General features: G+C 41.8%; 1 protein-coding gene across 1 annotated transcript in view; it reads right to left on the bottom strand.

The window, feature by feature from the left end:
* Window positions 1-8,911, bottom strand: part of ADAMTS1 (ADAM metallopeptidase with thrombospondin type 1 motif 1) — a 15,491-nt gene extending 6,580 nt beyond the window's left edge. The window contains exon 1 of the mRNA XM_026846675.1: window positions 8,839-8,911. Within this exon, the coding sequence (XP_026702476.1) occupies window positions 8,839-8,911 (73 nt within the window). The remainder of the gene's footprint in view (window positions 1-8,838) is intronic.
* Between the last annotated feature and the right edge of the window lie 9,090 nt (window positions 8,912-18,001).

Here is an 18,001-nt window from a genome sequence, read left to right as displayed (position 1 = left end):
TTGTTTTTTTTTTTTTTTTTTTTTTTTTTTTTAAATAAGCAATTCTTGCCCTTTCACGGCCCTAACAGCTACAGTCAGCTGTGCACCTGTACTGCTGGGAAATGGTTCCTTTTAAATCACTTAAACAGACATTTACGTAGGTGCAGCCAATATTTTCCTTTGAAGCCATAACCTACCGTAGTGGTACGGCTAATCCACTTAATTCTTTATATGCAACACGCGTGCGATGTGCACAGCCCAGGCAATACTTCCTTCTCGTTGAGGCCTTTTTGGAGGAGGAGGGAGAGAAGTGGTGAGCAAATGAGCGAATGAAAACAGAAGCAGTGTACCTGTCGATGACAACTCCTGGGCTTCCAAATTCAACAGAGACCCGTCAGTGTCGCTGGACACATTTCACACCAGCGCAAAACTCGGAGGCTGAAAACAAGTAGCAAAATGTATCATCTCTGTGACAGTGCAAACATTTCTAAAATTTTATGGATCCACTGTTCTCACACGATGGAGTGCCCTATTTATGCCACTAAATCTAAACCACAGGGTTTTCTTACTAATTTGAACCATGTCAGATAAACTTGGAGCCACCCTTCTGTGACAGTTGCACAGCCTGATTGCCTGCTAAGTTCTGGTGATACATGTATTTCCCACGGTGCAAAAAACATATGAAAAGATGAACCCAGTTTTCCAGTTACTCCACAGAAGTGTTGCTGTCCCACATAGTGATGCACAAAACCAGAACTGGGCCTCAGATGATGGATTTTCCTTGGAATACAGCAGGAAATGCTGGGCTTTTTGAGCCGAGTCTTGACTTTTAGAGGCTGAAACTGCTGCCCATTAATACGTCAGGAGCGGAAATATCAATTCGGTTATAACAGAGGCCTAATTTTTTGCCCGAGTCAGACATGTGTGCCAATCTCTACCCTCATCTTTGAGAGCTGGTAACGTGTACCCAACTCAGTCAAGCTTTTCCTAGGATAGAAAACTCATAACAAAGATACAGTTCATTCATGCTGTTACTTTTGCCGTGCGTATGATACATACCTCTCAGTTGTGTTGCATATCTGCTGCATATTTAGGGAATTACAAGTTTAAGAGCCTAGAAATATGGTATATGAAACACAGAATTGAAAGGAAAGCATTTTTATAATTTTTTTTTGACCTTACATTAATCCAAAATAGTTATGCGTGCAAAGCTACTAATTAAAAATACGAAAACCTCCTATTCTGTTAGCGTAGTTTGCATAATGGGAACATCAGCAGGGATTAGAGCCAGGCCACTTCGGCGTCCACCAAGGACATTCCGCCCAGCTGCCGGGTGCACCTCTGTGGTAACATTTTGTTGTTATTTTCTGATGTAAAATCTCTGATGTGAAAAGGTCCTGACTACCTTAAAAAGGCTTTTTTTTTGGTGTGAACAGTCTTCCCGATGTTCCACCAGGTGGCACTCGTCTATAGAAAATTTTTCTCGAAGACTGTTTCACAGCTCATCTCCCAGGTTGGAAACTGTGCTCTGCGGAAAGGCTTGTATGTTAGTGGTGTTCCTAACAGTTGCCTGATTAAGGCAAAAGTTTTGCCGGCCTTTATAGAATAGCCAAGAAAGTGTTTTAGTAGAGACCTTGCTTTGCCTTGTTTTCTCCTTACTGCTAAGTGTGCTGCTGTGACCACGCAGGCAGGCGTGCCAAATGCTCTTTGCAGTGCGTGAGCACGAACCAACTCGTGAAGGAACATTTACAAAAGGTTTGCTTCCTGACAAGTGTGCGACGTTGCTACACGTCCAGTCCTGCAGGGGCTTAAATCGCTTTCTGTGAATAACCCCATTGAGTTTAGCTGGATTATTCAAGACAAGAAAAACTGTTTTGCAGTCCGTAGTGTATCTAATCCATATCAACTCCAATCATATTTTGTGTAAATCAAGATTTAGAAAGCTAAACGTACTGCACTTTTTCAGAATTTCACTTAGTGGCATAAAAAAACCTAGAAAAGGTGTGAAACTTGTGGTTTTAATAAATTTCTGGTGCTTACTGGAAACCCAAGGAAAGATACAACAAATTATAATTCAAAGTAAGCCACCAGGTGGGGCTAACAGATCATCGTATTGTAGTCTACAGTGCAAGTTTTTTATGGATTAGACCCGTTACCAGTATCTGAGCAGTATTAACAATGATAAAGCTTTATTTTCCTTACCAGTGTTTGCATAACTGCTATTCCAATATTAAAAAAACCCAACCAAACAAACCAAAAACCCACACTTTTTCAGTCTATTAGTTTAAATGCTTGCTTTCTTCAAAATGTTTGATTCCTTCAAAACCTGTTATAGTTTAGAATCAAAACAGCAGATGGCACATTAGGCCCACTGAATAGAGGATTAAAGACCTGCTGCTGTTAAAAAAATTCTTAAGCCTTTTTTTTTTTTTGGTCAGAGATTCGTCTGATTTTTGCACAACTCTTTTCTCATTGCTGCTTGTGACTACTGAAAGGTTCACCCACAATCAACACTTCTATTCTAAGCACTCTCTTAATAGTTGTTGAGCAGCATGAGTGGTTTGGCTTCATGCAGAGGAAAGGAATCCATTGTTATTCAGAGTGAATGACTGTACCGAACAAGATTATTTACAGAGATTGTTCCTCTGTGATGTCCTTTGTGATATGCATGATTAACTTATTATTATTTGTTGTGTTTGTTATTGATTTTCACATCAGTAATGGTTAGTTTTTGTTAAGCAAGGTAACAAGGATAAGAAAGAAAACCTCTAATTTTTCCTGAGTGTTTTGATAATCAGTAGTCACAGGAAAGAGTAATCACTTTAATAACATGTATACATTTTTATTTTGGAGGAGGAGGAGAATCATGTGATTTAACGTGGCTATCTGTTTGCCCATTATTTCTGCTTTTACATGAGCTAATTGTCAATGTTGCTGAGAAAAATAGATGCAGAAATTTTGGGAGCCACCAAATTTTATTCCTAAATAGCCTGTGTAGGCCTGTATGCACTCAAAATGAAGAACTACCAATTCCTTCTGCTTTCCATTAGTAAACTTTCATCAAAATTGTATTCAGTGGGAACTTGGTCTACCTGTGGCTGCGCAAGTCAAACATTTTATTATTCAGCAAATATAATGCACCTGACTCTGAGGTTCAGAATTTAGGTTAGTTTAATTTATAAAGGTAAGGGCAGCCAGGAAGCTTGGTTTAGTTTAAATGCAACAACATTTGTAGAAATAACATTTATTTGGTGCTGGTCCTTATTTAGATCACAAAGACATTTTCTGTAGACATTTTGCACTAATATAATACCACTGCATGACTTTAATACAACTAAATACATAAAGGCATTATAACTGATGGCATAATTTCTCTTACCAGTTTTTTTATTGGGCACAGGTAGAAGCATATGTAATCCAGGTCACTTTACACATCTAAAAGATGTGGTATCAGCTGTCAAACTATCTTTCAGCTGAGTTTTTCTTGTGGCTTCTTCATACAAGTTTTTACATCTGGTTTATCTGTTTCCTCCAAATGTACTGAGTTTTGTCCATGATAAAATGTTTTCAACTATTTTATCATTAGGCAGGAGTGGAGGGTAATGAAAAACAGGGAGAGCAAAACTCAGTTACAGAGTGTACAGACTGTGGCCATGGGTCTTAACGGTTATCAGACAGCTGTAAAATCCCCCAGTCACCTGTGGCTCTCAGTGTCCTCCTTGTGTTATAACCACGAGTCACAGTCTTCTCCCGACACTAATAGTAGGTCAGATTCGTGATGAAGATGTGAAGATGGTGATGTGGGTTGTGCTGGGACTGATGTGGAGCACCTTTCCTTCTGTAGCTGTCTGTGTCCAAAGGGGGATGGCAGTGCATCGCTGATGGCCTACGCTGGCTGATGCTCCTGTGGGGAGCAGCAGGCCTTGCTCTTGACCGGGAGTTGGCTGCGCTCTTGCCCACATGTGTAACTGTCTACTGTAGTATTCCTGTCTGATCCGAGACATCAAAGGTTGTTAGCACCTCCAGGCTGTTTGTTGATTGATGCGCTTGTTAGAACATGTAAGCTAATGCATTTTAAGTGATATGTTCTAAGAGTAGTGGAGGCAAAGCTGTGCATGTATTTCATAGTAGTTTTCTGGTTAGACACCTAGGAGATGACCTAGTGTTTAGTTTTTTGTTAATCTCTGCCCCCAGCTATTACCAGTCACATATCATGCAAAAGCCTGTTATCACAGCATGGTAAATCTGAAGAGGGAGGTTTGCATAAGTATGTGAATTCAGACATGACTGTATCACACATAAATCCAGAGGCAAGTGGTTTAAAAGACTGTTGAGGTATGACATGTGTATCTCACTTTCTGGTGGTAGAAGTATTCCTACTGAGGAATTTGTGTCACCATCTAAATTTCTTGTGAACAGCTGGCCTAAATCCAAATTTTCATGGTCAAAGCAACTGCTAGTGTCAAATACACAAAAAATCTCCCTGGAAAGAAGGGATCAAGTAAAAGCAATCAGGGAAAACAAAACGTTGCATTATAGTAGGTCTGCAAAAATGTTTTAGAAGTTAAATATAACTGTAATGTTGGCTGCAAAGTCCTTCAGCAACTGGCAAGGAGCACATTCATGCATACCCTGAGCTCCACTGGCATTTTGATATTTTTATCACACTGCAATTTCAACAGATACCACACTTTCTCTGTGTACTTTGGACAGAGGATTTCACAAGTACGGCAAGAAGTGTTAGAGTTTCCATGGAAGTCCTCCTAATGAAAACTCATCAGTGTACCTATTAATAATTTTTTACCTTCTAGACATCTGTGTGATGCAGGAGACAATTGCCATCACTTAGCAGATGTGGGCTTTGGCCACGCTGACTCCAAAGAGATTTCCATCTTGCTAAACAGTGCTCTGCTTACTGCTCTCCTGGTCTACCCAGATATGTGCTGGTCATTCGTTGTGACCAGAGCCTATATAATGCTGATACTCCTCATAAAAAGTGTCAAGAAATTTGAACATAAACAACAAACACTTTTAGTGGAGTTAAATTTCAAGCTGGGCAGTTCCCTCACCCTGGTTCTAGCACAGCCACGCAAATGATTGTGTTGGCTTTGCAGAGGGTGTGATGCATCACAGCAAGTGGTGGAAATGGGCAGCTCAGCATGGCAGGCAGGAGAGGGGCAGGAAACCCTCTGAGCAGGTTTTGCTGTCCTGCGATTGCTGGGTCTATGAGTTTGTTGCAATACTGCTTCCAGACTGAATCTGCCACATACATGTCACAGTGTGCTGAATGCAACATGCATGAGGATGTACTAATATGAGGACCCATTTTAATAACCTTCCTTTTCTTCTTCACATTCGCCCTGTGCCATTTTAATAGCGTCATGTACATGCTTTACTTCATTCATATTTTTGTTTCATCCCTTCTTACCCCACCCTTCCTTCCTGTTATGCTGGATAATCAAAAGTTGGCAGTAAGTGTATTTAACAAAGGGCAAAAAACATGAAGGAAAGCTATTAACCACTCTCCACTCCCCAAACAATTTATATACATGTTTAGACTCATCTAATTCATGCTTTGCTAAAAGCTGATTAGGTGGGTTTTCCTCTTGGTTTGCAGGGATGTGGCTGTCCCTCTCAAACTGCAGTTCTTAGGGCTCCTCTTGGTTTTAGGCTGTTTACTTGTTCTCAGAAGGTTCCTCTTTTCCTCCCTCTCCCTTTCCAAAAAGCCTCACCTTTCTTATGTGTGTCTGAAGATGGCCGCTGCTGGATAAATGGTCTTTGTTGTAGCTTTCATGTGAAAACTTACTTTTTGCTCAGCACAGCTTTTTTCCAACTTGAATAACCATGACATCTAGGGAACAAAGTTAGATCCTTTCTAACTGTGGTTATGTGGGGCATGACATGAATTAGTCTATGGGGGGGTCAGTGTATTGTCTGCTCTCTATTACAGTCCAACATGCTGCTTGAGGTTACCTAAAACCACAATTTAAATTACAGGCTTGTATTCATTATCAGGTTCTTCATCACCTGTGACAGAGATATTACACTAATTGCAGTAATCATGGTAGTGTTCAAAATCTTAGATTGTAATTTTTCCCCTTTTTTTTCTTTAGACATGGTTACCTTTCTACACCTTGTGAAATATTTTTCTGCACTTACTATAATGAAAGGGAATTCCCCAGACACCAGCCCCAGCGGTATTTGGTATGCTTTATAAAAGTTAGATGTCTTGCATTTTAACATCCAGATATCTTCGATCACTCTGTCATCGCTGTCATCGCTGATACTAAATAATGCCCAACTTGTGCCACACTGGTGTCTGACACATAGTTAAAGCCCTCCTCAGTACAGCCAAAGGTAGATTTTGCTATATGAGCAGGCTAGAAGCCCTCCACCACCTTCTAGAAAGGGTGAAAAGCCAGATCTGTGGTCCTCAGTATGCTGAGGACATGGTCCTTGAATTTACTGACACTCTGATCTTGCTTCCTTTTCCTTTTGATAAAATGACAATGTCTTCCCATCTCTGTGGTCTGACATCTGGGTTGCTAAAACCAGAATATCTGTAGACTGTGTGGGACCAGAAGATGCTACTCTTTCTTGTCAGTGTTGGCACAGAGGTGGATGTTATAAGCAGTTTTAACCTATTTTACATGTATTTCAGTACCTACCCTTATATACTAGGTCACAGTTGGTATTTTCCATTTTAAATCCTGTTTTGATTTTAAATAAGAGCCTATATTAGCTGAGCAGCCAATGACTTCCTAGACTTGTATTACAATTATAGTTTCCTTAGTTCAGTGTTGGAGTTCTTTCTCTGAAGTCTGGTCTGAGGCTTCAAACCAGTAAGCAGCAGTAGCCATTTGAGAAGTAAATGGGGAAATGACTTTATTACTCAAAAAGTAGAGTGAAACTTTGGGGAAAAAAGGGTACAGAATCAAGCAACAATTACACATTTCTGCATCCAGCAGTGGAATAATATATCTCAACAGTTTTCCTCTTGCAAAGAGAGGGGTTTTGATATGACTTTTTTAAAGCCGAAAGAGTTGCTAGTCCCAGTGTTTTCACTAATCTCTGCACTACCTGAAGCAATTGTAATGGAGATCATCTGTTAGCTTCTATATTGCTGCCAAGCTGGACCTGTATCACAAGTGGTGAAAGTGCTAGCCAGCCAAGTGTGAAATACTTTTGCCTGCATCTCTTTTATTCAGAACTAATGGAAATAACATGTAAGCAAGTAAAAATCTCAACAATACATACCTCAAGAGAGAGAACCTTAAAAGGCAGCTTCACTTAACAGCAAATTTGGGGATTTGCATCAGGATCCTTTTTTAGGTGCTTTAATCCGGGCATTCATCAATTTATCCTGTGACCTCAGCAAATATTTCAGAGATGCTGCAAGAGATTATAATGCAAAGTCATGATTTGAAGTACAGTTCTATGCATCTTTCTTTAATATTTGCTCTATACCAAAATAGAGTAAGATGTCTTTGTACCTTTTGGGAGGAGTAGCTGTGCTACAGACTCTTTTTTGAGCAAGCAAATCACCTAAGATTAGGTCCAACAAAAGCCATAGATGTCTAAGAATCAGGTAATCCAGTAACTTTTTAAAAAAACTTGTTGGCTTTCAATAGCCCTGATTAATTACCTCCTTCTAATAGTTGTATTTTTGACTCCCTCATTGTGCTTAAATGGATCTCAAACGGACAATTTGCAGTCATTAAGGAGTATCTCATCAAAAGCCCCTAGCAAGCATTATTTTTATTTAAAATGTAGGAAACCGAGGTACAACGAGATTCAGCAATTTATTACGATAAGACAAAATACCTTTGGTTCATCAATACAGTTCACAGACATTTGTAGAGCCTCTAACTTTGACCTAACTTGTTTCAGCTACTTCAGGACAGGGCTCATGATGTTGCTAACCTGTTATTTATTTTTGACAGTTTTATCCATATTTTGAACAGCACAGGAGAGGGCTAACTTTTTTTTTTTTTTTTTTCTTTAGATTCCCCCTTGTTTTCTAATATTAGACTAGAATTTCAGATGCTTCTTTACACTTTTTTAATGTTAGGGAAAAAAAACCAGAAATCCTTGTTTGCTCTTGGGTACAACAGCATGTAAGTCAGTAAGACTTGTTTAGATGTCTTTGGATAGAACAGATACCTAAAAGGTCTCCCTTGCTTCTGGATATATCAATATGTCAATGCTCAACTGGTCTGGAGGCAAGATTTCATCGCAGATTTTGTCCAACACATTGGGATGCTCATTTTATCAATGAAATGGGTAAAATACAATGTTGTAACAGTAATCTTAGGCAAAGAACTATAGGGTATTGTATGGGGTTGACATTGGCTGGCTGCCAGATGCTCACCCAGCTGCTTCCTCATTCCCTCCTCCTCAACAGGACAGGGGAAATAAAATAAGATAGAAAAGCTCATGGCTTGAGATAAAGGCAGGCAGATCACTTACCAGTTACTGTCATGGGCAAACCAGTCTTGACTTGGGAAAAAGTGATTTAATTTGTTGTCAATTAAAATAGAGTTGGATGGTGAGAAACAAAGACAAACCCCCCACCCCCACCCCCCCCAATTTTTTTTCCTAGGATCAATATCACCCCTTAATTCCTGACTCCTCTGCCTCTCCCCCAAGCAGCACAGGAGGATGGGGAGTGGGGAGTTGTGGTAAGTCCACGACAGCTCCTCTCTGTTGCTTCTTCCTCCTCAGATACTGTCTCTGCTCCAGTGTAGGACTTCTCCATGGGTTCCTTCAGACCAAACCTGCTCCACTGTGGTTTCTCCAGGGGCTGCAGGGGATCTCCTCCTCCCCTCTGCCCTCGGTGCTCTCAGGGCAGTTTCTCACCTTCTCCCCTCACCCTCACGGTCGGGCAGCGCTTTGCGGTCCCTTCCCCAGGCTTTCCCCGAGGCGCCGCCATCGTGCCCGCGGGGCTCAGCCGCGCCCTGCGCTGGGTCGGTCGGAGCCGGCTGGAACCGGCTGTGTCCGGCACGGGGCAGCCCCGGCCTCCCCGCACACCCGCCCCGCGGCAGCCCCTGACAGACCCGGTACAAGTAATCAGATTAAAAACACTGCAGAAAGGGGATACAGAACGATATTCTGTAGTTTCCACTATGTATCCCATTGTGGTTTTGCCTGACTTCACTGTCAGTCACCTGCTGCCCTTCCCCTTTGCCTTTTCTCTCTGACAAGTCCCCTTCTAGCCCAGGGCACCAGGGAGGGGGCAGCAGGAGCAGAGGCAAAGATCACTGCAATGGTGTCATGTTTGCCGCTGTACCAGGAACTAGTATCTACAGCTTTTCTTGTCTGCCTATTCACAGTGTAAGATTTTCCTAAGCCATGCAAAAATCTAATACCAGGCTCTCTGTTCAGGAATTAAATCATTGGCAAAATAGATCAAACCATTTTTACAAGGCTTGGATTGACAATATCCCATTTTTGACTGTCCCTTGCTGACCCTTCGTCTGCTCTTCTCTGAGGAGGGAAGATACGGTGAGGAGGCCTCTTGCTGCCCTCCGCTTCCCTCCGTGCATACGCACCCGTTGCTTTCCACCGCCAAGGGCTGGACAGCCCAGCAGCCATCAACAGAGAGTGAGCGTGGAGGCAGCGGGCGCCTGCCTTTGCTGCTCTGTCCGTTTTCTGTAAGGCTTTAAATTGCTGTCATAGTTCGCTGCAGAGTTGTGCTCGCTATCTCCCCGGCTGATCTGGAGCAGCTCATGTGAGCCACTCCTCTGGCATAAAACCTCACTTGCACAACTCCATATTAAGACTATTAATACACTTTGCCCATGTGAGCAACCCTCATTGCAGCAATGTAACACGTAGCTCAATCACGTAATGTTAACAAAGAGAACTAGAGCAGACACGTAGGCCCCAATCCTGGAAATATTTATAGTTAGGCTTAACTTCTAGCATCTTGCTAACCCCTCGAGTGTTCGCAGGATTGAAACTTAATAAAATGTTGGCTAAAATATTCTGTTTACAAATGTTATCAAGAGGAAGCATGTGCAAGGGCTTATACAAGAAATTAAGTTTTTAAAACAAAACACCCTTCCATCCATCCTCTGTGTCAGTTTATACCATAGACACTGTAAGAGAGCATGGCAAGAAATAAACAGACACTAGTAAACCAATACCCGGACTTGTATTTTCACTCTTGTTACTGGTAGGTCTTCTGGAAAAACATTGTTGCTGCTGCTTAAGACCAAACACCAAAAAGCCGGTCAACAAAACTTTCTTTTTTAACTTCCATTTAGCAAATTTCTCCTCTTTGATTTAATACACAAACCTTTATTTGAAACCTTCACTGTTGTTGTGTAGACAGGCTCTTTGATTTCCAGTGGGTATAAAGCTCAGCATGTGAACACATTTGCAAGAGATCAAGAGATGCTTGGGACCCATGTTGATGTGGTGCCTTCTCTATGACACTTTTTGCATGGCATGGCACAAGATACGTTATTGTTTTGGGTGATAACCAGAACTGGGGAGCATGGGATGTTCATGAAACCTTTTCATTCAGTCTTATTTCATAACTGTCATGGGGAAGTCCCAGTGTATTTGACGGAATGGTTCAGGTTGCCAAATGCATGCTTTAAAGTTAAAAGCTGTACTTAAGGCAAAAGTAGAGGTTTGGGTATATGATTAAGGTTGATCAAAGAAAAAAATCACAGGTTTTGAAATGTCTCAAGTCTTCTGGGAATATGTGGACCTAAGAAGAGAGGGAAGGGGTAAAGTAGGCATGGGGAAAGCTTTTCCTGATATTATTGTATCTACCAGTTAATCTCAGTATTTTGACTCATTCTCTTATTGTTGAGTTCCATCTTCTGTTTATTTAGAGAATGATAAGTTTTAGTTCAAAATATATTTAAATATGTGATTAAAATATTGAAGACAGAAAAATGCATCATCATTTCATATGGCATCTTTTTTTTTTTTTTTTAGCAGAATAATTAATTTCATTGCCTGCACAAACTCGGCAGGCATCATATGCCCTTACCCACTGGCAATGTCCTCTCCTGTTGTGAAAGAGGCTTGGATCTGATGCCTAGTTTGGCCACCAACTCCCTAGGATCCGTGGGGAGTACAGCTGAGGCAATCCCAAATTCTTTGGGTTGCAGTCGCCTCTGCCTGCCTCAGCTGCATGCTGAATCTGGGGCAGAGGGACATCTGCGTGCCCCTTGTGAAATGCAAATGGGTGAAGAGGTGTGAGGGTGTCCTCCAGCTGCCTGTGGCTGATACAGGCTGTTCTGGGCTTGGTAGAGCTGCTGGCCAAAGTCATGGGCCTGCTGATGGGCTGCTCTTCAGTGGTGTGTTGGCAAGAGCAGGGCAGCACTGGGCTGGTCCAGGGGCAGCCTGGGATAGTCCCATGGCAGTTAATGAGGGACATGGACTGGAGGAGACTTTCTGGGCTTCTGAGTCTGACATCCCAAGGGGAGGCTTGCTCTGCTTACATTTTATGTGACTTCAAAGGCATAAATGAAAGCAGCTAGGGAAACCCCTTCTCTGAGTCCTCCAAGGTCCCATAGGAGTGCTCCCTCTGAGCCTGGACTTCTTACACTTAAAAAGTAGAACAACACAATTCTTAATCAGCTGGAAAGAAGAAAATCTGTGTTATTCCGTGCTGCTTCTCTCACTAACATTTTCTTTCTTGATTATTTAAAAATCTCACAGGTTGTTGCTCAATAACATTTATGAACTGGGTGTAGTGTAAAAATCCTAGCTACAGCGCAAATATGCACAGCTGTCACACATAACACACCTTTTAAAACCAAAACATCATCAGATATTTTAGCAAACAGAGAGGTAAAAAAATTCCCCTTTATAAAACCATACATTTATATAAGTCTAGTGATGCCAACTTAGCTGTCATTGCTTTATATGGTAAATACAGGAGCTAAAATAGGTTGTGTAAAGAAATTGCTAATAAGACAAAAAAGTGAAACCAAATTTAGCCGAGAGGGCCCTGCCAGCTTTATTAATTTGGATTCAAAGCTCTCCAAGAAAAATGTTCTCTTTTTACCTTTTCCAAAGAATTCAAACTCAAACACAGTATTGGAAACAAGCTGAAAAACTATAAACACTCAAGCTATGACATAAGACACTAAAAGCTCAAAAAATGTAAGAAGTGACAACATTAACTCATGCTGTTTGCTTCAGGGAGGGCAGAAAAGTAAAAGTCAATTAAGGTGAGGACATCCGCTGCTAAAACTGCCGGCATTTGTTGCTTTATGTTAATCTCTGTGACCCAAATCCCACAGAATTTTTCACATATCGGCAGACAGCTGCACTTGAACAGAGGCCCATTGACTTCATGTCATTTGAGCATCTCTTTCGCATTCGAGGGCTTTGATCTGTGTGGCTAGCAGTCTCTTCTAGCTTCTGTCTACAGCAGTGACACCTGCCACTTTCTTAGCGCAGTGCAATTCTTCTTGACTACTGCAACTCTGCAAAGAATTGTGGAAATGTGTGTTATTTTTACTCCCATTAGATCATTTGATTGTACAGTTATGATGTGAGAAGTACCAAAATCTCTATCTGTGAGCAATATAAATGGTGGTTGTCCACAAGCCAGACATTTAATTATTAGTGCCAGTGAAGAGAGACCAGATTATTGATGTTTGAGACCGCTGCATCCATAGCCTGTATGGCCTCTCACGGGTGCAGTTTCGTGATAAGACCTTCAGTAGGTGCACATGGTTAGACCCGCTTTCCAACAGGAGGGATGGAGACAAAGGGCGCAATGGCTGTAACACTGAACTCGATGAATTTCTGATCTTAATTACCTGTATCTATCTCCTGCCATAGTAGGGGAAGGTATACACCGATGAAGGAAGTACCTTCCAGACTCATGTCCCTAAAATGCTACAAACCGTACATGCATAAATGCCCTGCTTGGGTTTATTTCAACATCCAAGCAAGCTTGTGAGCAGTGTTTGATTATCCAAGAGTAGGGGAATGCAAACCTTCTGACACCTCCAAAAAGCACTTGTACTAGGAAGCAGTGCCTGGGGAACATTTCCACACAGAGATAAGTTTAATTGCAGACATCAGCATTTTGCTGGGGAGGCTGCCGTGTCCAAAATTTTGCAGTGTGTGCATATGTCATTTCAACCCTAACAGCGAGCAAAAAAGGATCAGCTGGTGCTCTAGACTCTAAGGCCAAATGCTGTAAATATCTACAATAAATGCTGTTCCACACATGAGTAATTCCTTGGCTCTGTCTATGCAGTCTCCGGGATCATGAGTCAGAGAGCACACTACAAACTTTGACCTGCTTTTCGTGGGCCTACATTGCTGATAAGGGGATATCCAAAGCCCAGCAACCTCTGAGCCCTGTGCTCTTCCTATTGCACATGAAATTAGGCTTTCCTGTGGGAAGTAGCCTGTTTGTTCCAGAGTAGAATGGGATAAGGAGTAGAAAGGCCTCTCATCTCATTAGGGGAAAAGGAAACCCTGCTGAAAGCATTATCTGCTTCACTACACTGAATTTCTTCTTGCCTAAGATGAAACCAGTTGACCACTGACCTTTCCAAAGGGACACTGTAATCTAATCCCACTTTAGACCATCTGTGGAAAAGGCAGGGGTTTATGGCCAGAATTGGTTATTAGTTACCATGTACCAGGTATCATGGGATGTAATATTTCATGTACACTTTTAATTCTGTGGCATCGGTGTAGGTATTAAGTTGGATTTTTGGATGGTTTTTTTTTTGGTTGTTTTTTTGGTTTTTGACATATGATCTGTTTTTAGAGCTAGCAAGAAGTAAGGAATAAAGACAGAATATAAACAATTAATTTAATGACTTTACTGTTGGTCTTATGTTAGGAGTCAGAAGAAAGAAATTTGGTGATATAGGGTGTGACTGGGATACATAGATGATTATCTTACAAAATAGCATGAACATTGGCCAAAGTTGAAAAAACCCACTGTTTCTAAATAGGAAAATATTTTGCTGCTGGGGATTTGGGGATTTGTGTGCTAAGAAAGGGCTAGGGGATTTCTTTATGGAGCATGGAAACACTTCCAGCAATTCACCCTCACATTGAGTTTCTTTGTCATCTGACTACTGCCACTCAGCTGTGTATAGTCTTCACTTAGCTGTGGCTGTGAGGAGGGCTGAAAGCATTTTGATCCTGGAAGAAGACTGAAATCTCATAATTAAAGGCATATACCTTTTTAAACAATTTCCCTTGAAAAATTAAAAACAAAAATAATGCAGGAGACTAGGTGTCTGCTGTATATAAAGGTAATTTGCAGTTATCATGGACTGAACAGTGTAAGCAGGGGGTGAAATTTGATTGATTTTGCGAGGTGCACATATACTGATGCACCATAGGAACACCCTAAAGGAGCGTGTAGTAACTGCAGTGCCTGTCCTGTCAAAAAGAGCTGCTGCGGGCGAGGCTCCTCCAGCCCGTTTTCCCTTCAGTTCTCAAAGTAGGTAGAAGATCGCTGCAGGCACTTCCCATCCCCAGCAGTTCCACAACAGCCTTGTGCCAAGCAAGAGGCCTAAATGTCTATTTTCTCACCCACTGTCAATCATTAGTCTGCCTCTGTGGTGTAATTACACCTGCTGTCACTGATTGTGCCTCCTTCCCCTTGTTCCACTGATCCTGCTCATGTTGATCCCATGGTGGCAAATCATGCCCCCACTCCTGCATTCTTGACTAGCACAGTCCAAAACCAGCTCAGCCCCCTTCAGCTCTGACCATTTGCCCTTTAGAGAGCTCATATACATTAGAAAGCAAAATCTGGAAAGCTGTAGTCTAGGATAACCCCCCCCAACTCTCCAGAAATGAGTTTAGGGAACTAGTACCACATGGCCTCCTAGCCATGTGAATGATGGCAAATGGTAATTGATTTCTGTAGTATTAGAGCCACCCAAAAGGTGGCACTAAACAACTTTTAGTCACACACACATACACACACACATGAAATTTGCTAATAGTACTCAAAGAAATAGTTCACTAGCTTAATTCTCTAATTTTGTGTGCAAAAGTAGAAGTCATCTTAGATAATTCTATGTTAGACCAACAGGAAAATTGAAGACAAACACTTTAAATAGATAAAGTTTGTACTGTAAATATTACTTTTCTAGACCCACATGAAAGCGTTCTTATTTTTGTAAACATGACAATGTGACATTTGGTGAGCAGCGCAAATGTGTTAAAATTACTCATGAGTACGACACTGCACTTAAAATACTAGTTTCTTTAGAATCTACCGATGCCATTGCTGTACATTGACCTTTGTAAATATGTGGTTATTGGGCCAAAAGTGCAAGATTAAGTCATTCCACTGGTGCCCACAGAGCTATATGGAATGCTAAGTGTCAACAAGGATAAGTCCCAGCCTATTGTCACTACCTTTTTTAATAGGTAGGGCTGATTATTTTGATTTATAAATTAGATTGTTGTCTGCGATGGGAAGAACAAGACATGTTTCTACTAGTTACCTTCCATTTTATGATGGAATAGTTGAAAGAGGGAAAAAATCCCTTTCATATTTATAACCTCTGGAAACTCATTAATGGGATCTAATTTATAATAAACCCTAAGGATGAGAGCGTTCACAAAAAGTGCTGGAGGAGGAATCTTCACATCCTGTAGGAGTAATTTTTTACTATGACTTCAGTTTCATTATTTTAATCAAACACCATGTTAATAATAAATGATACAAATGAAAGAACACCACCTTTGCTTACAGCAGAAATAATTTGGATACCAAAAGGAGTTGAGAGATCTGATGCCTTCCACAAATGTTTAATTTCCTTGTATTATGAGGCTTCTCTTTTGAATGTCTCTAAACCTACAGCTGAAGTAGAAGGATAAAAAAAAACTTCCCGGGAACCAGGAGAGATGTAGTGCAGATTGAGCGGTGTAAAGTCTGCCTGGATACAAAAAATTCTTTCACCACTTTCTCCAAAGACTGTCCACTCGACAAGCCTAGTATTTTGCTCACTTCTGCCTTGTGACACTGCTGCTCACTGTGACAGCTGGTATAGATGCTTATGGAGTACTGAGCTCTCCACAGCCCTATGCACTCATGAAATTAAAGGCATTTAAATCAACTATAGCAGCGCAGAAAAGGGAGTTTTACATTTGGGGAGCTTGTTGTTTTTTTTGTTTTTTTTTTTTTAGCTCAGGTAAGGCATTGGCTCATATAATAATTTGGTTATAATATTGTGAAATTATAACCACTATTTGTTTATAATAAAAAAAAGAAACTTGGATGTCAGTGTTTTCATCAGGGAATGAGCTGGAGCATAGTCAAGAGAATTTAGTGGCACCTGTGGAAAAACAGTGCACAGACATGGAAGCAGCAGCTGACTTGATTACATTTATTCACCATGGGGTAAAGAAGCCAAAAAAGAAGAGATAGTGGAAGGATACACACAATGGATGGGTGAGAAGCTGGGTTCTCTTTGTGCTTGTAACACAGCAGTAATATCTTCTTGATAAGAGATTCTTCACAATGGATAGCATTCAAAACTATCATGTATTTCATGGTTGCTTTAGCTTGTTGAAGCTAAAGGCTTACCAATATTAGATGTGTAATAGGGATGAGTTGTAATAACCATTACTAATATATAATTCAATAATTGACTTTAAAAGCTCTCTAGTAAAATATGATTTTAATATTGTATATCAAGGCTAAGTGAAAAAAATACTGTTGCATCTCTCCAAGGCCTTCATAATTTCATAGAATCATAGATTGTATTGGCTTGGAAAGGACCTTAAAGCTCATCTGGTTCCAACCTCTCTCCCATGGGCAGGGACACCTTCCACCAGACCAAGTTGCTCAAAGCCCCGTCCAGCCTGGCCTGGAACACTGCCAGGGAGGGGGCAGCCACAGCTTCTCTGGGCAACCTGTGCCAGTGTCTCGCAACCCTCACGGGAAATAATTTATTCCTTATATCTGACCTAAATCTACCCTCTTTTAGTTTAAAACCATTACTCTTTGTCCTTCACTACACTCCCTGATAAAGGGTCCCTCCCCATCTTTCCTGTAGCCCCCTTTCAGTACTGGAAGGTGCTAAAGGTCTTCCCGGAGCCTTCTCTTCTCCAGGCTGAACAGCTCCAACTCTTTCAGCCTGTCATCATAAGGGAGGTGCTCAAGCCCCCTGATCTGATTTGATTTGATTCCCTCTGTGCTGGGTTTGTGTGGTGGGGTTTTTGGTAGTGGGGGAGGGGGCTACAGTGATGGCCCCTGTGAGAAGCTTTTTGACAGCTCTCCTGCTCCAAGTTGGACCAGCTTCTGGGCAAGGCCAAGCCAATTAGTGATGGTGGCCATGCCTCTGAGATAACGTATTTAAGAAGGGGAGTTTTGGGACTTGTCAAGAGGAGTTATGAGAAGAACGCTTATGTGAAGGGTGAGGCCAATGGAAAGAAGGAAAGGGGGGAAGTGTGCTGGAGCAGAGAGCCCCCCTGTATCCCATGGAGACAGCAGGGCCTCCCCCCCTGCCACCCATGGAGATCTATGGTGGAGCAGAGATCTGCCTGCAGCATGTGGAGGACCCCACACCAGAGCAGATGGCTCTGCCCAAAGAATGCCAGGACTCTGTGGGAAGAAGCAGCCCCCACTGTTGTAGTTTGGCACTGAGAGGACTACAACATGTGGGGGTGACCCACACCTGAGTAGCCTGGGAATGACTGCAGCCTGTGGGAAGAACTCACAACAGAGAGAGTTTGTGGAGGACTGTCTTCTGTGAAAGGGGAGCCACGTGGAGCAAGGGAAGAACACAGAGGAGTGCTCCCCCTGAGAAGGAAGGAGCAGCAGACTGACCAAATGACCAAACACCACCACCACCCCCGCCCCATTTCCTGCCCCTGCATTGCTGGGGGAGAGGAAGTAGAGATACTAAGAACAAAATTGAATCGGGGAGGAAGGGAGGGTTAGGGAGAGGTTTTTGTAAGACATGGTAATGCTTCGCGCTGTCCCACTCTGTCTGTTAAGTGGTGGTGGTCTTAGTGTCTGCCTTAAAGTGATGTTCTTTTTCTTCCCCTAAGG

The sequence above is a fragment of the Athene cunicularia genome (genome assembly GCF_003259725.1).
Source record: "Athene cunicularia isolate RWA chromosome 1 unlocalized genomic scaffold, athCun1 chr1_part1, whole genome shotgun sequence".
NCBI classification, from domain to species: Eukaryota; Metazoa; Chordata; class Aves; order Strigiformes; family Strigidae; genus Athene; species Athene cunicularia.
The sequence above is the reverse complement of the archived record's forward strand: the minus strand, read 5'-3'. Positions and strand labels throughout refer to the sequence as shown.